Source organism: Hippopotamus amphibius, chromosome 3 (genome assembly GCF_030028045.1).
Source record: "Hippopotamus amphibius kiboko isolate mHipAmp2 chromosome 3, mHipAmp2.hap2, whole genome shotgun sequence".
Taxonomy (NCBI): Eukaryota; Metazoa; Chordata; class Mammalia; order Artiodactyla; family Hippopotamidae; genus Hippopotamus; species Hippopotamus amphibius.
The window spans coordinates 41,953,658-41,976,483 of record NC_080188.1 but is presented as its reverse complement, the minus strand read 5'-3'; the positions used below and the strand labels follow the sequence as shown (position 1 = coordinate 41,976,483).

General features: G+C 35.5%; 1 protein-coding gene across 2 annotated transcripts in view; it reads left to right on the top strand.

Moving 5' to 3' along the window:
• The window catches only part of LOC130850165 (UDP-glucuronosyltransferase 2C1-like), a 30,711-nt gene extending 8,367 nt beyond the window's left edge, over window positions 1-22,344 (top strand). Inside the window, exons 3-6 of one of the 2 annotated variants that reach the window (XM_057729554.1) lie at window positions 891-1,022; window positions 11,078-11,165; window positions 12,497-12,716; window positions 21,835-22,344. In XM_057729554.1, the coding sequence (XP_057585537.1) occupies window positions 891-1,022; window positions 11,078-11,165; window positions 12,497-12,716; window positions 21,835-22,114 (720 nt within the window). In that variant the 3' untranslated portion in view covers window positions 22,115-22,344. The remainder of the gene's footprint in view (window positions 1-890; window positions 1,023-11,077; window positions 11,166-12,496; window positions 12,717-21,834) is intronic. The other variant, XM_057729556.1, reaches the window with a different exon arrangement.
• Window positions 22,345-22,826: the final 482 nt, after the last annotated feature.

The window sequence follows — 22,826 nt, the reverse complement described above, 5'->3', positions numbered from 1 at the left end:
CATAATCATGTGACTCAATCCTTTAATATAAATCGTTTCCTTGTCTTTCCATTTCAAGCCTCACACCTTCTTTTCTTGTGTTATTTGACTTAGTTTTGTTCGTAGTTCGACCTAGGATGAAAAGATTTATTTTTATTTCAGTCGCATTAAATATGCTGTTTTTATTTTGAATCCAAAGATATTATATTCCTATCATCCTCAGAGCATGCTTTATAGGTTTTTCTGCATTACCTATCTGGTCAGGTGTTATATGGCTGCCTCAGTCCTAATTGTGTTTGTGGAAGCTTATGTAAAGAACCAATATAACCAAAATAAAAGAGACTTGAAATGTAGAAAAGAGAAAAAAGTAAATATACCAAGATTATGTCATTGTATTGACCATGATTCAGCAGAAAAATGAAAGATAATCTTATTAGCATCCAAGGCTAAACATAAAGTGAAGCACCAGAACTATTTAACTTTAAGCTAGAAATTTGGCTCTGTCAGCTACGGCTGTGTAGACTTGGACAAATTTCTTAACCTTACTGAGATAGCTTTCTCATCTGTAAATGTATGCATATGTCTTAAGATTACTGTATATCTAAGTCAAATGATACATGTAAAGAGCTCAGCAAATGGCAGAAGATAATGTGTAGTCAATAATTTGTGAACACAAACAACATGCACACAGACACACACATACATCAAATAAGGTACCCCAGATGAACCTTTAGTATAAATAATTTTTAATTTGCCTAATAACCCATGATTTCAGGTCATATTTGATACTCTGAAATGATTAACCTATGAAAGTACAGAATTGTTCTAATAATTCAGACACACTGAGAAAAGTGTGCGACTCATTCGTGTAACTGTAAACTTTCATATTTCAAAGACTGTTTTCCTTACAGGAGTTTGAAGAGTTTGTTCAAAGCTCTGGAGAAGATGGAGTTGTGGTGTTTACTCTGGGGTCAATGATCAAAAACCTCACAGAAGAAAAGTCTAATGTGATTGCATCAGCCCTGGCCCAGATTCCACAGAAGGTCAGATAATTGTATTTTTTGAGGGGCAGTTATTTTAACATCCGTGAAGATCTCCTTAAAAGTGTACTTTTAAAATGTAGGAAAAGCTATTGTTATTGTTAGTGTCAACTTAACTGAACTCTGAAGAAAAAGTATAAATGTTAAAAAGAGATATTTGATTGCTACGTTGCTTTAAACCTGGCATTACTAGCAGGAAAATATATTGCAGTGTTTTCCTTAAATAATGAGGTAAAACTTAATCATCCGCTACTGTTAAACAGTCAGTCAGATTTGTGTCTAGGTTTTAAGGCATCCACATAACCTAACCTTGTTTTGTTTTTTTGGTTTTTGTTTTTCTAATCTGAAGCATATAAACAATACACTTAACGTGACAGAGAATAAAAGAGAATCAAAATAATAGCCTTGATTCACAGGATGACTTGGGACTATATTTTGTTTCAATTTATGATTTTGAATGTAGCCCTAGCTGAACATGGAATTGAGAACGTAGATTCTGAAAATAATCCTAAATAGTGATTCTTCTGTTTAAATAGTTAAAACATTAATAATATGGTAAAATATTTATGCAGTATACTCTACGATGTTAGAGCAAACTATATGTTTATTGATACCATTCTAGGTTATAACTGAGTGATGTTGTCCTTAAACTACCAGAGACACTTTTTTTTCTACCTTTAATTAAATAGATCATTACAGTAATTTAAGTTCCAATTGATTATGAAAATTCTTATATTTATACGGAAATTACTTTCAAAAATTATTTTGTGGAGGTCATACCCATTTAAACATTTAATCTAAAAAGCATCTTCATAAAAACATTGAATATTCAATTGCATTAATATAGAGTTCTTAAGTGTTGCATCAAGGAAGGGTTAGAAGAACCAAGTACTGTCTCTCCAAAATTATGTTGGGTAAAAGTGGCAAGAGAGGACATCTTTGTCTTGTTCCCGACCTTAGAGGAAATGCTTTCCATTTTTCACTGTTGAGAATGATGTTTGCTATTGGTTTGTCATATATGGCCTTTATAATGTTAAGGTAGGTTCCCTCTATGCCCACTTTCTGGAGAGTTTTTGTCATAAAAGGGTGTTGAATTTTGTCAAAAGCCTTTTCTGCATCTATTGAGATAAGCATATGGTTTTATTGTTCAGTTTGCTAATGTGGTGTATCACATTGATTGATTTGGGTATATTGAAGAATCCTTGCATCCCTGGGATAAATCCCACTTGAACATGGTATATGATCCTTTTAATGTGTTGTTGGATTCTATTTGCTACTATTTTGTTGAGAATTTTTGCGTCTATATTCCTTAGTGTTATTGCTCTGTAATTTTCTGTTTCTGTGATATCTTTGTCTGGTTTTAGTATCAGGGTGAGGCTGGCCTCATAGAATGAGCTTGGGAGAATTCCTTCCTCTGCAAGTTTTTGGAAGAGTTTAAGAAGGGTGGGTGTCAGCTCTTCTCTAAATGTTTGATAGAATTCACCTTTGAAGCCATCGTGTCCTACACTTTTGTTTGTTGGACGTTTTTGAATCACAGCTTTAATTTCAGTACTTGTAATTGGTCTGTTCATATTTTCTATTTCTTCCTGGTTCAGTCCTGGGAGAGTCTACATTTCTAAGAATTTGTCCATTTCTTCTAGGTTGTCCATTTTATTGGTGTATAGTTGCTAGTAGTACTCTCGTATGATCCTTTGTAATTTTAAAGTGTCCATTGTAACTTCTTTCTTATTTCTAATTTTATTCATTTGGAACTTCTCCCCTTTTTTCTGGATGAGTCTGGCTAAAGATTTGTCAATTTTATCCTCTCAAGGAACCAGCTTTTAGTTTCATTGATCTTTGCTATTCTTTTCTTTGTTTCTATTTCATTTATTTCTGCTCTGGTCTTTATGATTTTTTCCCTCTATTAACTTTGGGTTTGCTGCTGTTGTTGTTGTTCTTTCCTTAGTTCTTTTCGATGTAAGGCTAGACTTGTTGGGGGGATTTTTCTTGTTTTGTGAGGTAGGATTGTATTGCTATAAACATCCCTCTTAGAACTGCTTTTGCTGCATCCCATAGGTTTTGGATCATCATGTTTTCATTGTCATTTGTTTCTAGGTATTTTTTGATTTCCTCTTTGGTTTCTTGAGTGATCCATTGGTTGTTTAGTAACATAATGTTTAGCCTCCATGTGTTTGTTTTTTCCAGCTTTTTTTCTGCAATTGATTTCTAATATTATAGCATTGTGCCTGGATAAGATACTTGATATGATTTTAATTTTGTTAAATTTACCAAGGCTTGATTTGTGACCCAAGATGTAATCTATCCTGCAGAATGTTCCATGTGCACTAGAGGAGAAAGTGTATTCTGCTGCTTTCAGACAGAATGGCCTGTAAATATTAATTATGTCTATCTGATCTAATGTGTCATTTAAGACTTGTATTTCCTTACTGATTTTCTGTTTGGATGATCTGTCCATTGGCCTAGGTGTGGTGTTAAAGTCCCCCACTATTATTGTGTTGTTGCTTTCCGCTTTTATGGCTGTTCTCCTACTATGGGTGCATATATTTACAATTGTTATATCTTCCTTTGGGATTGATCCCTTCGTCATTGTGTAGTGTCCTTCCTTGTCTCTTGTAACAGTCTTTATTTTAAAGTCTATTTTGTCTGATATGAGTATTACTACTCCAGCTTTCTTTTAATCTCCATCTGCATGGAATATCCTTTTCCATCCCCTCACTTTTAGTCTGTATGTGTCTATAGGTCTGAAGTGGGCCTCTTGTAGACAGTTTATATAAGGGCCTTGCTTTCTTTATCAATTAAGCCAGTCTATGTATTTGGTCAGAGCATTTAACCATTTACATTTAAGCTAATTATCAATATGTATGTTCTTATTGCCATTTTTGTAATTGTTTTGAATTTGTTTTTATAGTTTTTTTTCTTCCCTCCTTTTGTTCTTTTCTCTTGTGGTTGCATGACCATCTTTAGGATTGTGTTTGGAATACTTTTTCTTTCTTGTGTGTATCTATTGTAGTTTTATGGCTTGCATTTCCCATGAAGTTTTGATATAACAGTCTATATATATGTAAAAGTTTGCTTTAAGTTGCTGGTCTTTTAGTTTCCAACGCCTTATCCTACATTTGTAATCTCCTCTTCTTATGATTGCTGGTTTTGATGTCATATTTGTGTGTGGATGCTATCCTACCTTTACTATATGTTTGTCTTTACCAGTCAGCTTTACCATTTGTGATTTTCTTATTTCCAGTTGCGGCCTCAATGTTTATCCACTGCCCACAGAAATTCCTTTAGGAAGTCCTAGTTATGACAGTCAGAGAGAAAAAAAAAAAAATAAAAGGAATCCAAATTGGAAAAGAAGAAGTAAAACTATCACTGTTCGCAGGTGACATGATACTGTAAATAGAAAATCTTAAATATGCTACTAGAAAACTACTAGAGCTCACCAATGAATTTGGTAAAGTTGCAGTATACAAAGATAATACACAGAAATCTCTTGCATTCCTATACACTAACAACAAAAGATCAGAAAGAGACATTAAGAAAACATAACCATTTACCATCACATCAAAAAGAATAAAATACCTACGATTGAATTGAATCTATAGATGGCTTTGGGTAGTACAGTCATTTTCACAATATTGATTCTTCCAATCCAAGAATGTAGTAATCTCTCCATCTGTTTTTGTCATTTTGATTTCTTTCATCAGTATCTTATAGTTTTCTGGGTATAAGTCTTTTGCCTCCTTAGGCAGGTTTATTCCTAGGTATTTTATTCTTTTTGTTGCAATGGTAAAAGAGAGTATTTCCTTAATTTCTCTTTCTGCTATTTTGCTGTTAGTGTATAGGAATACAAGAGACTTTTGTGCAATAATTTTGTATCCTGAGACATTACTAAATTCGTTGATTAGTGCTAGTAGGTTTCTGGTAGCAACTTTAGGGTTTCCTATGTATAATATCATGTCATCTGCAAAGAGTGACAATTTTACTTCTTTTCCAATTTGGATTCCTTTCATTTCATTTTCTTCTCTGATTGCTGTGGCTAAAACTTCCAAAACTATGATAAAAAATAATGGCGAGACTGGGCACCCTTGTCTTATTCCTGTCCTTAGAGGGAATGCTTTTGTTTTCCTTATTGAGAATGATGTTGGCTCTTGGTTTGACATACATGGCTTTTATTATGTTGAGGTACTTTCCTTCTATGTGCTAGCCAGGACATGGAAGCAACCTAAATGCCCATCAACTGATGAATGCATAAAGATGATGTGGCACATATATACAATGGAATATTACTCAGCCATAAAAAGGAATGAAATTGAGTTATCTGTGGTGAGGTGGATGGACCTAGAGACTGTCATACAGAGCAAAGTAAGCCAGAAAGAGAAAAACAAATACTGTATGGAAACTCATATGTATATAATCTAAGAAAAAATGGTACTGATGAGCCCAGTGACAGGGCAGGAATAAAGATACAGATGTAGCGAATGGACTTGAGGACACAGGGAGGGGGGCAAAAGGGAAGCTAGGATGAAGTGAGAGTAGCATTGCCATATATACACTACCAAATGTAAAATAGATAGCTAGTGGGAAGCTCAACATCACTAATTATTAGAGAAATACAAGTCAAAAGTATCATGTGGTATCACCTCACACCAGTAGGCATGGCCATCACCAAAAAGTCTTCAAACGATAAATGCTGGAGAGGGTGAAGAGAAAAGGGAAGCCTCCTACACTGTTGGTGGGAATGTAAATTGGTACAGCCACTATGCAGAATAGTATGGAGGTTCCATAAAAAACTAAAAATGGAGCTACCATATGATCCAACAATCCTGCTGTTGGGCATATATCTGGAAAAAACCATAATTCAAAAACATACATGCACCCCATTGTACACAGCAGCACTATTTACAATAGCCAGGACATAGAAGCAACATAAATGTCCATCAACAGAAGAATAGATAAAGAAAATGTGGTACAAATATGCAATAGAATACTATTCAGCCACAAAAAAAGAATGAAATAATGCCATTTGCAGCAATGTGGATGGACCTAGAGTTTGTCATACTCAGTGAAGTAAGTCAGACAGAAAAAAACAAATGGCATATCATACCAATTATATGTAGAATCTAAGAAAAGGCTACAAATGAACTTACCTACGAAATAGACATAGAGTTTCAGATGGAGAAAACAAACTAACGGTTACCTGGGGGTGGGGGGAATGGGGAGGGTAATTTGGGAGATTGGGATTAACACATAAATACTACTATATGTAAAATCGATAGCTAGTAAGAACCTACTGTATAGCACAGGGAACTCTACTCAAAACTCTGTAATGAGCTATATGGGAAAAGAATCTAATAAATGGTGGATGTATGTATATGCCTAATTGAATCATTTTGCTGTACACCTGAAACTAACATGACATTATAAATCAAATATACTCCAATAAAAATTAAAAAAAGAAAAAGAAACTGTCTCACCACCTACGCAAAATTGTACTAGCAGAAACTTTCTGAAGTAACCATATTGGAACTCTGAATTCTATCTGAGCAGTTGCAACAAGCAGGGGAAAGCCAGACTGGTAAATTGTGGTTAATTTTGGTCAATTTCAGCCTTTAACATAGCAGCAGATTCAGAACCTCCATTACCCAACCTGGTGGCAGTCAACATGCCTATGTTCCTGGTATAATTTACTGACATCATGATGAGCAGCAAAGACATTCTTCTCCACATACTGGGGTTCTTCATTCTATTGCCGATTACTGCCCTTGGTCACTGACTTGTAGGCACAGAAGCTGGCCACAGCTGTTTCAAACCTTGTTATCAGAAGCTTCCAGAGGTTGTAAAGGACAGCAATCATAAGAAGAGGAGATTACAAATGTAGGATAAGGCGTTGGAAATTAAAAGACCCGCAACCTAAAGCAAACTTTTACATATATATAGACTGTTATATCAAAACTTCATGAGAAGTTTTCTTTTTTAATTTTCTTTTTTTCTTCATTGGAGAAACAGACATTAAAGAATTAGGCCATTAAAAACAACAACATAGCAACTCACATACAGTGGAAGTTAGAGAGCTGTGCTCATGACCAGGGAAAGACACAGGCTCAGAAAAGAACTGAACAGATCTAACATTAAAGACCTAAGTCTTTAACTGCAGCCTGATTCCTGGCAAAAATAAATTCTTCAATAAATAAAAGAAAAAAAATCATACCCCTAGGAAAAGAGGAATCTGATTTCTGGAGTTAGTACATTATAAAAATCAAATGTACAGTTCTCAACACATATAAAAGGGCAAAAACACTAGTTAAAATACAGTCCAATCAAAGGAACAAAATTAACTGAGAAAAACCATTCCTGAGGAAGCCTGGATGTTGGAATTATTGGAAAAAGCCTTTAAAACCACTGTCTTAAAGATGCACAAAGAACTAAAGGAAGGCAATAATAAAGAGAAGATAATGATATGGAAACAAAGTGATATTGATAAAGGGAAATATTGATAAAGGGAAAAATTATTTTAAAAGAACCAAAAAAAAAAATTCTGGAGCTAAAACATTACAATAACTAAAATGAAAAATTTCCAAATCAGACAACAGCGGGCAGAATTATCAGCACACCTGAAGAAAGGATCATTGAAATTACCAAATTAGAGGAATAGAAAGAAAACAAATGAAGAAAAATGAACAAACCCTAAGGCACTTGTGGGACACCACCTTGCAAATGAGCATAGAGACTGTGGGAGTTCCAGAAAAAGAGAAACAGACAGAAAAGATATTTAAAGAAATAATGGCTTAAAATAATCCAAATTTAATGAAAAATATGAATCTACAAATCCAAGAAACTTATTGATGTTCAAGTAGGATAAAATCAAAGCGACCTATACAAGGACCTATTAAAATCAAGCTGTTGAAAGCCAAAGACAATGAGGAAATCTTGAGAGGAGCAAGAGAGAAGGAATTCATCACATAAAAGGTAACTTCACTAAGATGATAAGCCAATTTCTCATCAGAAATCTTGAAGGCCAGAAGGCAATGGATTGATAAATTCCAAGTGCTGAAAGAAAAAAATGTTACCCGAGCATTTTTTCAGGCAAAATTTCCTTCAAAGATGAGGTAGAAATTATGACTTTACCAGATAAACAAAAGCTGGGGAACATCATTACCAGTAGACTTTGCCTGTAAAAAATGCAAAAGGGAGTCTTTCTGGCTGAAATAAAAAGCTGCTAGACAGTAACACAAACCACATGAAGAAATAAATATCTTCAGTAAAGGCGAAAAACAAAGGTAATTTAAAAAGCTAGCATCATTCTAATTTTGGTTGTAACTCCAATTTATTTTAATTTCCTCCATAATGTGAAAGAAAATACATACAAACACTTATTAATCTATGTAGCTAGGAACACAGTGATTAATATGTAATTTATGACATCAATTAGAAAGATTTGGATGGAGATATAAAGGAGCAGAGTTTTTGTATGCTTTGAAGGTACCAAGAAATAGGTCAAAGAATAAATCCCAAGAAAATTTAAAAATACTTTTTAAATTAATGAAAACACAAGAGACTGTAACAAGAGAGGCAGAGGAAGCAAGGATCAGAGGGAAATTTATAGCTAAATTTGCCTATTGGAAAAGAAGGAAGATATAAAATCAATAACCACACATTATACCTTAAAGAACTATAGAAAGAAGGCAAAGAGCACTCAAAGCTGGCAAAAGGAAAGAAATAACGAAGATTAGAGCAAAGATAAACAAAACAAAGTTTTTGAAAAAAGAGCGAGAATCAATAAAACCAAAAGCTGGTTCTTTGAAAAGATCACCAAAATTATCAAAGCATTAGCTAATGTGGCAAAGAGTCGATGCAAATAATTAAAACCAGAAATGAACCTAGGGGGATTACTAATGGCTTTACAGATATGAAAGGGATTATAGGAAAATATGATGGAGGTGCAGCCAAGATGGCAGAGAAGGAAGACGCTGAGCTCACTTCTTCCCTCTGGCATACCTAAATAGCAGCATTTCATAGAGCAACTATTAATGAGAAAAACCAGAAGACTAGAAGAAAAGACCTTGATATCCACGTGCAAAAGAATAAAATTGGACCTTCACCTTATAACGTATACAAAATCAACTCAAAATCTATCAGAGACTTAAAGTTTGAAGTAAAACTAGAACACTTTTACAAGAAAATCCTAAACGAAAACTATCACATTGGATTTTCCTATGATTTCATAGGTAAGACACCAAAAGCAAAAGCAGAAAGAAAAAATATATAAATTGGACTTCTTCAAATGAAGAACTTTGCGCATCAAAAGATACTATCAAGAGAGTGAAATAAAGTGTACAGATTTTGAGAAAATCTTTTCAAATCATGTATTTGATAAGGAATTACTGTGCACAATACATAAAGAAATGCTACAACTCAACAACAACATCAAAAACCCAATTGAAAAATGGGAACATACTTGAATAGACTTCTCCAAAGAAGATATATGAATGGTCAAAAAGCATAGAAAAAGAAGCTCAATATCATTAATCATTAAGGAACTGCACATTAAAAGCGCAAAGAGATATCACTCCACTCATTAGGATAGCTACTATCAGAACAGAAAAAGAAGGAAAATAAGTGTTAGTGAGAATGTAGAAAAATGGGACTTGGTGTACTGCTGCTAGGAGTGTAAAATAATGCATCTGCTGCGGAAAACTTTTCTGTGGTTACTCAGAAAGTTAAACGTAGAGCTATCATGTGACCCAGACATTCTAATCTGGGCTATATATCGAAAGGAATTGAAATCAGGGATTAAAACATATATTTGTACAACAATGGTCATAGCAACAAAATTCACGATAGCAAAATGAATGGATAAAGAAATTTTTTATTTTTTATATTTTATTTTGGGGGGTTTCATATTGTTATTTTTATTTTTTTTAATTTTTATTGTTGGAGTGTAGTTGCTTTATAATATCATGTTAGTTTTTGCTGTATAGCAAAGTGAATCAGCTATACGAATACACATATCCCCTCTTTTTGGATTTCCTTCCCATTTAGGTTAGTGCAGAGCATACAGTAGAGCTCCCTGTGCTATACAGTAGGTCCTCATTAGTTTTCTATTTTAGACATAGTATCAATAGTGTATATATGTCAATCCCCATCTCTCAGTTCATCCCACCGCATCTTCCCCCTTGGTTTCCATACATTTGTTGTCTACACCTGTGTCTCTATTTCTGCTTTACAATTGTTTATATATATATAAAAAATATATATATGAAATATTCAACCTTAAAAAGAAAGGAAATTCTGATATGTTACAACATGCAAGAAGCTTGAAGACATACTGCTAAGTAAAATACTGCTAGGTCAGAAGAAGACAAATACTGCGTGATTTGTATGTATACAAATACTGTGTGATTCTGCTTATACTTGTTTCCTAGAATAGTCAAATTTATGGAGACAGAAAGTAAAAGAGAGGTTATCAGGGTCTAAGGAATGAGAGCAATAGGGAGGTATTTAATGATACAGAGTTGACGTTAGAGATGATGAAAGCATTTGGAATACAGATAGTGTTGATGGTTACACAACATTGTGGATATTTTTTATGTCACCAAACTCTATAGTTACAATACTTGAAAATGATAAATATCATTATGAACGTTTTAACTATAATAAAAAAGACAATGCTCGAGTCTATGTTACTGCCGAGTATATAAGAAAGATCAAAGCACTAACACTTTCTTACTGAGGTAAACAACATGCCTCCCCTTTGCCTCTGAAAACTTTGTTTCAAAAATCCCCTTTACCAGAATGGCCTGGTAACACTAATATACAATTGTTTCAGATACAGATTAGAATTAGCGCAATGATGATAGTCTATCGACTAGGATTATCGCAAGCCTTTGTAAACATGGTTGTAGCGTCAGTGATTTAAAAACATTGATTACTTAATCACTTAGGGCTTCAGTTTGCTTCTGTATTACCTGGAGGCATTGAACCAGATTAATTATAGGTTAACTGCCTGCTTTTGACCGGATATGATTCCAAAAGTGTTCTAGTAAAGACATTTATCTTAACAGGTTCTGTGGAGGTACACAGGAAAGAAACCAGAAACATTAGGAGCCAACACCCGACTATATGAATGGATTCCACAGAATGATATTCTTGGTAAGACCAAAGAGAAGCAAAAGTAAACAGAACTGAATGAGGGATAATCTGAGTGACTACTCAGTAACAAATAAATCCAACAAATTTGTATTTTAAATAATCAAAACTATGCTTTAATGTTTTCTTCACATTTCTTCTGGAGCTTGTTAAACAAAAAACTATTCATGACACTTGTTAAAGACTAAGGCACACTTTCTTCAACACCATCATGGTAAGTATAGTTGACTTGGTTATAAAAATTCCTTGGTTATAAGGAAAAGTGGGAAGTTAATCCCAAAAGAGCAGAGTGAAAAGCCACTGGGTGGAAAATTACAAAGAGGAAACATCAGGGGCGAAGGAGCAGTCTGGCAAATCCAACATAATTAGATTCTTACTGAAGGCACACTAGGGTCATCAGATATCACTTGGGGGATGGTGAAAGATGAAGTGACAGCTATAAAAAGTGATCCGATATCAAGGCTGCGAGAATCTAGTTAAACTGATTTAATAGAATGCTTGCTAAAATTGGGCAATGCAGAGATAAAGCTGCCCCCAAATCAAGTTCTATTTGAGAAGAGAGTTCAGAGGAGCCTGACTAGACTTTGGTCAAGGATAGAATCTTTGTCAAGCTCTAACATAACTGTGGAATTTATAATTCTCCTATTTTTGATAGTCTCTCCCTCCTCAAAATCAGAGTCAAGGAATATACCTTTAGATCAGGCTCTCATTAACTTTTGATTAGAATATTGTAGAACTCTCCTGACTTTCTACATCCATTTTCTCCCACCTCTCTTCTCATTTCCCCACTATAATAATTTGAAAAAAAATCAGGTAAACCATTTCACCATCCTTAATATTATGAATGTCTCCATATTACTATAAAGTCAAGTGCAAATTCCTTTTTTCTTAAATGGAGCACTTCACGAACTTGCCTTAGCCCATCTGTCTAGCCTGTTATGCCAACTTTCCCATATTGAAACCTTGCACATCTCACTTTCCCTTCGCCATGTACAAAAACATTTGGTTTCCTCAATTCCTCCATTCCTTTTTAGTAATGTATTCTCACCCTCAATAACTTCTCAAGTGTCAAGTACTCCTTATCATGTGTTCTGCAGGAACCTTCTCAGTTGTTTGTGGAATGACTTAACTGCTAGAATCACTAATTGCTGCTCAGCCTGGAATAATTAATTGCTGCTTTCTTTGGAGCCTATACGAATTTATATATGGCCTCATGGCACAGAACTATAAAGAAGATGCTGTCTAACTGAATTAATGATTTATAGAGGTGTCATGATTTTGTGTTTCTGAAACTCTTACAACTTAGAATAATGATATATTCTTTTTATTTTTAGGCCATCCCAAAACCAGAGCTTTTATCACTCACTGTGGAACTAATGGGATCTATGAAGCCATTTACCACGGGGTCCCTATGGTGGGAGTTCCCATGTTTGGTGATCAGCATGATAACGTTGCTCGTGTAAAAGCCAAAGGGGCAGCTGTTGAAGTAGACTTGCAGACAATGACAAGTTCCGATCTGCTGAATGCTTTGAAGGCAGTCATCAACAACTCTTCGTGAGTATAGAATATATTCTTTTGTAAGAAGCATCTTGTTTTTTAAAAGGAATAATCAGTTTCATAAATTTTAAGTTGATTACTGTTACATAATCACCGGCACATGGCTAATATCAAATAAGATTGTTTTCTACTTCCTAAATTTTATGAAGTTATTTTGTCACCTACCATTACTGGGCAATAGATTACAACCTCAGAGATATGTCTCATTTAAAGAAAATAAGCTATTATTTACATGATACAAATCATTTTATTAATAATAGCTTTTTTTTATTTTTGGGGGGTACACCAGGTTCAATTATGTTTTTATACACATATCCCAGTATTCCCTCCCTTCCTTGACTCCCCCACCCCGAGTCCCCCCCACCCTCCCCACCTCAGTCCTCTAAGGCATCTTCCATCCTCGAGTTGGACTCCCTTTGTTATACAACAACTTCCCACTGACTATTTTACAGTTGGTAGTATATATATGTCTGTGCTACTCTCTCGCTTCCTCTCAGTTTCCCCTACACCCTCCGCCCTCTCCCATACCTCGAGTTCTCCAGACCATTCTCTGTATCTGCATCCTTGTTCTTGTCACTGAGTTCATCAGTACCATTTTTAGATTCCGTATATGTGAGTTAGCATACAATATTTGTCCTTCTCTTTCTGACTTACTTCACTATGTATGACAGATGGTAGTTCTATCCACCTCATTACATATAGCTCCATCTCATCCCTTTTTATAGCTGAGTAATATTCCATGTTATATATATGCCACATCTTCTGTATCCATTCATTTGTTGATGGGCATTTAGGTTGCTTCCATGTCCTGGCTATTGTAAATAGTGCTGCAATAAACATGATGGTACAAGTTTCTTTTGGGATTATGGTTTTCTTTGGGTATATGCCCAGGAGTGGGATTACTGGATCATATGGTAGTTCTACTTGTAGTTTTTTAAGGAACCTCCAAATTGTTTTCCATAGTGGCTGTACCAACTTACAGTCCCACCAACAGTGCAGGAGAGTTCCCTTTTCTCCACACCCTCTCCAACATTTGTGGTTTCCAGATTTTGTGATGATGGCCATTCTGACTGGTGTGAGGTGATACCTCATTGTGGCTTTGACTTGCATTTTTCTGATGATGAGTGATGTTGAGCATCTTTTCATGTGTGTGTTGGCCATCTGTATGTCTTCTTTGGAGAAATGTCTATTTAGGTCTTCTGCCCATTTGTGGATTGGGTTATTTGCTTTTTTGGTATGAAGCTTCATGAGCTGCTTATATATTTTGGAGGTTAATCCTTTGTCCGTTGTTTCATAGGCAATTATTTTTTCCCATTCTGAGGGTTGCCTTTTAGTCTTGTTTAGGGTTTCTTTCACTGTGCAAAAGCTTTTAAGTTTCATGAGGTCCCATTTGTTTATTCTTGATTTTATTTCCCTGATTCTAGGAGGTGGGTCAAAAAGGATGTTGCTTTGATGGATGTCATAGAGTGTTCTGCCTATGTTTTCCTCTAGGAGTTTTATAGTGTCTGGCCTTACATGTAGGTCTTTAATCCATTTGGAGTTTATTTTTGTGTATGGTGTTAGGAAGTGTTCTAATTTCATTCTTTGACATGTTGCTGTCCAATTTTCCCAGCACCACTTATTGAAAAGGCTGTCTTTTTTCCATTGTATATTCGTGCCTCCTTTGTCAAAGATAAGGTGCCCATATGTGTTTGGGCTTACCTCTGAGTTCTCTATTCTATTCCATTGATCTTCCTTTCTATTTTTGTGCCAGTACCATACTGTCTTGATCACTATGGCCTTGTAATATAGTTTGAAGTCAGGAAGCCTGATTCCACCAACTCCATTTTTCCTTCTCAAGATTGCTTTGGCTATTCGGGGTCTTTTGCGTTTCCATACAAATCCTAAGATTTCTTGCTCTAGTTCTGTGAAAAATGCCATTGGTAATTTGATCGGGATTGCATTGAATCTGTAAATTGCTTTGGGTAGTACAGTCATTTTCACGATGTTGATTCTTCCAATCCAGGAACATGGTATGTCCCTCCATCTGTTTGTGTTGTCTTTGATTTCTTTCATCAATGTCTTAAAGTTTTCTGCATACAGATCTTTTGCCTCCTTAGGCAGGTTTATTCCTAGGTATTTGATTCTTTTGGTTGCAATGGTGAATGGGAGAGTTTCCTTAATTTCTCTTTCTGCTCTTCTGTTGTTAGTGTATAGGAATGCAAGAGATTTCTGTGCATTAATTTTGTATCCTGCTACTTTACTAAACTCATCAATGAGTGCTAGCAGTTTTCTGGTAGAGTCTTTAGGGTTTTCTATATATAATATCATGTCATCTGCAAAGAGTGACCATTTGACTTCTTCTTTTCCAATTTGGATTCCTTTGATTTCTTTTTCTTCTCTGATTGCTGTGGCTAACACTTCCAAAACTATGTTGAATAATAGTGGTGAGAGTGGACACCCTTGTCTTGTTCCTGTTCTTAGAGGGCATTCTTCCAGTTTTTCCCCATTGAGAACGATGTTGGCTTTTGGTTTTTCATATATGGCTTTGATTATGTTGAGGTAATTTCCTTCTATGCCCATTTTCTGGAGAGCTTTTATCATAAATGGTTGTTGAACTTTGTCAAAAGCCTTTTCTGCATCTATTGAAATGATCATATGGTTTTTCTCCTTCAATTTGTTGATATGATGTATCACGTTGATTGATTTGCGTATATTGAAGAATCCTTGCATCCCAGGGATAAACCCCACTTGATCATGGTGTATGATTTTTTTAATGTGCTGTTGCAGTCTGTTAGCTAGTATTTTGTTGAGGATTTTTGCATCTATGTTCATCAGTGATATTGGTCTGTAGTTTTCTTTTTTTGTGACATCTTTGCCTGGTTTTGGTATCAGGGTGATGGTAGCCTCATAGAATGAGTTTGGGAGTGCTCCGCCTTCTGCAATATTTTGGAAGAGTTTGAGAAGGATAGGTGTTAACTCTTCTCGAAATGTTTGATAGAATTCGCCCGTGAACCCATCTGGTCCTGGGCTTTTGTGTGTTGGGAGATTTTTAATCACTGCCTCAATTTCTGTACTTGTGATTGGTCTGTTCATGGTTTCTATTTCTTCCTGGTTCAGTCTTGGAAGATTGTACTTTTCTAAGAATGTATCCATTTCTTCCAGGTTATCCAATTGATTGGCATATAGTTGCTTGTAGTAGTCTCTCATGATGTTTTGTATTTCTGCGGTGTCCGTTGTGACTTCTCCTTTTTCATTTCTAATTCTGTTGATTTGCATCTTCTCCCTTTTTTTCTTGATGAGTCTGGCCAATAGTTTATCAATTTTGTTAATCTTCTCAAAGAACCAGCTTTTAGTTTTATTTATTTTTCTTATGGTTTCTTTCCTTTCTTTTTCATTTATTTCTGCTCTGATCTTTATGATTTCTTTCCTTCTGCTCACTTTGGGGTTTCTTTGTTCTTCTTTCTCTAGTTGTTTTAGGTGTAAGGTTAGGTTGTTTATTCGATCATTTTCTTGTTTCTTAAGGTAGGACTGTATTGCTATAAACTTCCCTCTTAGAACTGCTTTTGCTGCATCCCATAGGTTTTGGGTTGTTGTGTTTTCGTTGTCATTTGTCTCTAGATATTTTTTGATTTCCTCTTTGATTTCTTTAGGGATTCCTTGGTTGTTTAGGAGTGAATTGTTTAGCCTCCATGTGTTTGTATTTTTTGCAGTTTTTTTCCCTGTAATTGATATCTAGTCTCATGGCGTTGTGGTCTGAGAAGATGCTTGATATGATTTCAATTTTCTTGAATTTGCCGAGGTTTGATTTGTGACCCAAGATGTGATCTATCCTGGAAAATGTTCCGTGTGCACTTGAGAAGAAAGTGTAGTCTGTCATGTTTGGATGGAATGTCCTATAAATATCAATTAAGTCGAGATGGTCTAATGTGTCATTTAGCGCTTGTGTGTCTTTATTTATTTTCTGTTTGGATGATCTGTCCATTGATGTAAGTGGGGTGTTCAAGTCTCCACTATTATTGTGCTACTGTCGATGTCCCCTTTTATAGCTGTTCGCATTTGCCTTATGTATTGAGGTGCTCCTATATTGGGGGCATAGATATTTACCAGTGTGATATGTTCTTCTTGAATGGATCCCTTGATCATTATGTAGTGTCCTTCCTTGTCTCTTTTAATGGTCTTTACTTTCAAGTCTAATTTGTCTGATATGAGTATTGCTACTCCAGCTTTCTTTTGACTTCCATTTGCATGGAATCTCTTTTTCCATCCCTTGACTTTCAGTCTATATGTATCCCTTGGTCTGAAGTGTTTTTCTTGTAGGCAGCATATAGAAGGGTCTTGTTTCTGTATCCATTCAGCCAGTCTGTGTCTTTTGGTTGGAGCATTTAATCCATTTACATTTACAGTGAGTATTGACATGTGTGTTCCAATTACCATTTTCTTAATTGTTTTGGGTTTGTATTTGTAGGTGTTTTCCTTTTCTTGTGTGTCCTACTTAGAGAAGTTCCTTTAGCACTTGTTGTAAGGCTGGTTTGGTGGTGCTGAATTCTCTTAACTTTTCCTTGTCTGGAAAGCTTTTGATTTCTCCCTCAAATTGGAATGAGATTCTTGCTGGGTAGAGGATTCTTTGCTGTAGGTTTCTCTCTTTCAGGACTTTCAGTATATCCTGCCATTCCCTTCTGGCCTGCAGAGTTTCTGTAGAAAGGTCAGCTGTTATCCTGATGGGTTTTCCCTTATATGTTGTTTGTTGCTTTTCTCTTGCTGCTTTTAATATTTTTTCTTTGTGTTTAATTGTCGGTCATTTGATTAATATGTGTCTTGGTGTATTTCTCCTTGGGTTTATTCTATATGGGACTCTCTGTGCTTCTTGGACTTGGTGAATTATTTCCTTTCCGATGTTGGGGAAGTTTTCCACTAGAACCTCTTCAAATATTTTCTCAGACCCTTTCTTGTTTTCTTCTTCTTCTGGGGTGCCTATAATTCGAATGTTGGTACGCTTCATGTTATCACTGAGGTCTTTGAGACTGTCTTCTCTTCTTTTTATTCTTTTTTCTTTTTCCTGCTCTGTGGCGTTTATTTCCCCCATTCTATCTTCCAACTCACTTATTTGTTCTTCTGCCTCAGTCAATCTGCTGGTTATAGCATCTAGAGTATTTTTAATTTCAGTTATTTTGTTATCCATTGCTGTTTGTTTTTCTGAGTTCTTATGAACTGTTTCTTGTACTTTCTCTATTTTGTTATTGAGATTTTGTATCATTTTTACTATCATGACTCTAAATTCTTTTTCAGGCATTTTTCCTATTTCCTCCTCATTTATTTGGTCTTGTGGGTTTTTTTCCTGCTCCTTTGCCTGCATGGTGTTTCTTTGTTTCCCCATGGTTGTCCAAACTTTTGGGGTTGCTTGTCCGGCTATGTCGGGTTCCCTGCAGCCCTTTCTGGTGTCCGAGGCCGTCTGCTGGTGTTCAGCTGGTTCTCTGTAGGAATTACTGCGTCCTTCCGTGCATTTCCAATGAATCTGTGGAGAAGGATGCACTCCACGTCTCTCTACTTCGCCGCCATCTTTTCTCCGTCAATAATAGTAATTTTTTATTTCTCAAAAATTGCAGCTATTACTACTGTAAAGAATGTAGGCAATGTAACAAAAACATAGGAAAATAAACATGAAAAATCACTTAGCTCTCTTCATGTAACTATAACCAATTACCAGTAAAGAAATATTACTTCAGATATTTCTTTGTGCTAATTTATAAAGAGAAAAAAAATAGAAATAATTTTATAAAAATAGGACTATGATACTGGTTAGCTAAAAATATTCTATATTGGTATATTTTAACTTAAAACAAGAGAAAGAGAATGAAGTAAAACTGAGAGATCCAAATGGAGGCACAGAAGAACCCAGCCTTCTTGTTCCCTGACAGAGAACAACAATGACATTATCCATGAACAAAATCATCTCCAGCAGTGCTCTAAAGTGTGGGTAAGAAATTTTAGCAACCCAGTGGAGCAAAAAACATGAGAATAATCACCCAATAACGAAATGAAGACAATTTTATTTTACCTGAAACATCCCCAAGACAGCATTCCTCAGCACCAAGAGAGAATTTCCCAGCTAGAAAGAGTTCCTCACCAGGAAAGGAAGAATGAGTTGAATGACCAACTTCTAAGGCCTTTTGGGGCACAAAAATAGAAAAACCAATCCCAAATTGGTGAAAAGCCACAAGAGGTCTAAGATAGCCAAAGTGGTGCCAGGAAAAAGAATGAAGTCGAAGGCATCCCGCTTCCTATTTCAAGCTGTACTACAAAGGTATAGCAATCTTTAAAAGATGGTATTGGCATAAAAGTAGACACATAGACCAATGGACAAGATTGAGACCTCTGAAACAAACCATCACATGGAAAGTTTAATAATATTCGACAAAAAGCAAAGAATACTCAATAGGAAAAACATTATCTCTTCAATAGGTGGTTCTGGGGAACCTGGATAATCATATGCAAGAGAATGAAATTTGATACTACATCACTTACAAAAATTGACTAGAAAAGAATTAAAGACTTAGACTTAAGAGCTGAACTCATAAAACTCCTAGGACAAAACAGGGTAAAAACTCCTTGATAAGGATCTTAGCAACATTTTTTTGGATATGACGCCAACAGTACAAGGAACAGATGCAAGGACTACATCCAACTTAAAAGCTTCTGCACAGCAAAAGAAATGATCTACAAAATCAAAGGCAACCTACAAAATTGGAGAACATTTTCAAAACTACTTATCTGATAAAAGGATAATACCTAAAATATATAAAGAACTCGTATAACTCAATAGCAAAAAACATCTTTTTTTTAATGACCAGAGCTGCTGAATAGATATTTGTGCAAAGAAGACATGCAAATGGCCAACAGGTACATGAAAAAGGGCTTGACATCACTAAGCATCAGGAAATGCAAGTCAAAATCCCAGTGAGATGTCACCTCACACCTGTTAGAATGGCCAGCATCAAAGGAGAAATTATAAGTGTTGGTGAGGATGTGGAAAAAGGGAAACTCTGGGGCACTCTTGGTGGGAATGTAAATTGGTGCAGCCACTATGGAAAATAGTATGGAAGCTCCTCAAAAGAGTAAAACTAGAACTACAACACTAAGCAGTAATCTCACTTCGGGGTATATATCTAAAGGAAATGAAAACAATATGGAGGAGATATCTGCACTCCCATGTTCATTGACAGCATTATTCACAATAACCGAGATACACATACAACCTAAGTGTCTGTCAATGGATGAATGGATAAAGAAGCTGTGGTATATGTATGTAAGGAAGAGCATTCCACAAAGAGAAAGAAGGAAACCTTGCCATTGGTGAAAACATGGCATTATGCTAAGTAAGTCAGACAGAGAATGACAAATATTATTTAATATAATTTATATGTATAATCTAAAAAGTCAAACTCATAGAAACAGAGAGTAAAGTGGTGGTTACCAGAGGCTAGGAGTTGGGGGAATGGAGAGACTTTGGTTAAAGGGTACAAACTTTGAGTCATAAAATGAATAAGTTCTGAGGAACTTTGTACAGAATGGTGATTAGCTGTGATCATAAACAAATAAATAAATCCTCAACAATGCATGATAACATTTTAATGTTATTATATTTCATATAAATAAGATAAATATATTCTTGGGGAAAAAAAAACTATATTAAAATGAAAGGAATTGCCAGGGTTGGATAACTGTTTCTTCAATATCAGATAAATTCTTACTAAAAATTTCATATAAATCTATAAATAAACATTGACATTAGAGATTAAAATAATTTTTAAAATATTTACAGTCTTTTCAATACTGAATGGCTTTTCACTATGAAGTCACTTCGCAGCTTCCCATCAGTGTCTCTTAAACATCACATCTTATATTTGTTTGCTATATTATCATTACAACATTATCAAAGCTTACAACATACATCTTGTCCATGATCACAATTTCCAATATCGTTCAGCCTCAGTTTTTTGTATCTATATGGATTTAATGATGCGATTTGTGTTTTACTATAGTCTTTCTATTTGTTTTTATTGATATTTTATCCAATAAATATTTTGTTTCTGTGTCTTGGAACATTTTTTACTATAGTTTCCTTGTTTTCCTGAGATATATCCAGAGGTACTTATTCCATAAATTATTGTGTATTAAGGCCTGCCTTATTTTCTTAAAACCAAAGAGCAACAGGGCTTTGTTTAATTTCTTTCTGGTTCACAGTTCTCTTCCTCAGAACTTTCTATATGCTGTTTCTCTATTTTCTACAATTTAATGTTCTGGTATTCTCCATCAATGATGACTGCAGTCCAGTGTGGGAGAAAAACCTCCCTCCTTCATCTCCTTCACAAACCCAAGGAAATCCTTCTTCTACGTTAGCCATTCAAAACCTTAAACCAAAACCCTGGCCTGGTCTTCTGTTCCTTGACAGAGTTAGAAGGGTTCGTGTTCTAGCTATTGCCACTGTTCCATCTCAGCGCTGGCACTTGCATCCCTCTGTAGCTTGAAGCAAAGTTCCCAGCATCTACTCACTCTCAGCCCTTACTTCTTGCCCACAGGATCACATTAAGATTTTTATTTTCAGCTGGAATGTCAGGGCCATGAAGCTTATAGACTGAAATCATTTCCTGTTACTGTTGAAGATTAGCTTCTTGTTATCACTGACTCTGCAGAGTGAACCTAGGCATAGCTGAAGGGGAGAGGGGAAGGGTTCCTTTCTCATAGACTTGCCTGTCAGTGCTGCTTCCTGTCACTATCTTGTTCCCAATACCACATTCAGCAAGTGAGATCAAAATTCTATATTCTCAACCTACATATGCTACATTCCTATTTCTGAAATTTTAGAACACTATTTCCTATTAGAAATTATTTTCTCTCCTACCTCCAATAATTACTGAGATTATAAAACATCCAACAAATCCCAGCTGATAGGCCACCATATTTAGAAATATCTCAAGAGGAAACAATCTTTCATATGCATTTTGTACTCTTGGTGATATAATTTATGACATAATTTATATAATGATGTAATATACTTTTAATAATATGTAACAGTTTTAGGTAGATCATGTCCTGTACACATTTTTCAACTTGCTATTTATGTATCCAATTTTAGCTATAAAGAGAATGCTATGAGGTTATCAAGAATTCACCATGATCAGCCTATGAAGCCCCTGGACCGAGCAGTCTTCTGGATCGAGTTTATCATGCGCCACAAGGGAGCCAAACACCTTCGGCCAGCGGCCCACGACCTCACCTGGTACCAGTACCATTCTTTGGATGTGATTGGCTTCCTGCTAGCATGCGTGGCAACCATTATATTCCTGGTCACTAAATGTTGCCTATTTTGTTGGTGGAAGTTTGGTAAGATTGCTAAGAAGAAAAAAAGAGAATAGTATTTGTTTTAACAGTTGGGCTGGAAGCCTTCGTAAGGTCCATCTGAATTCACTCAGCCACCACTTAAAATAGATTCCTTTCCTACTCCCCCAGGTTCTTGTGCATTCCTCAGCTTATCAAGTCAAAATCAAAGACTCACCCTAAAAATATGCCACATGATTCCAAATTAAGGTTTAAAATAATCTATTCTTTTAAAAGAGAACGTAAACAATTAAACACGTGGAAGTTACTACCATTAAAGTGTCAGTGCTTTATTTATTTGTTTAGGTTCAATTGAGATGCTGTTTGAGCCCTTATGAACAGAATGATTCATTCCATTTTCAGTACTAGTCATGTTGAATATTTCCTAAATAACATCATTTTGTGTCCAGTGTGTAAGGATTATTGCATATTCTCTAAAGGAACTAGACAAGAAGTCATGTAAAGCACACTCTAGCCAGAGTTTCCTTTCCAGTCAGGAAGATCAGGAGACTGTTAGGGTTTTTACTCTGCTGTAAAGCACATTTCGTTTGTGCTGTAAAGCACAATTGCCTTTCATATGATACATCAGACTTTTCCCCCTTGGAATACAAAACACTAGTTTTTGTCTTTCATTTGAAGATTACCCTTCATTTGGATATTAATGATGATAGGACATGATTTGTATTGTAACACTTCCTGGCTTCAGAGAACTAGCTAGTTTTCATATGTTAGCATGGTTGCTGGTTTGAT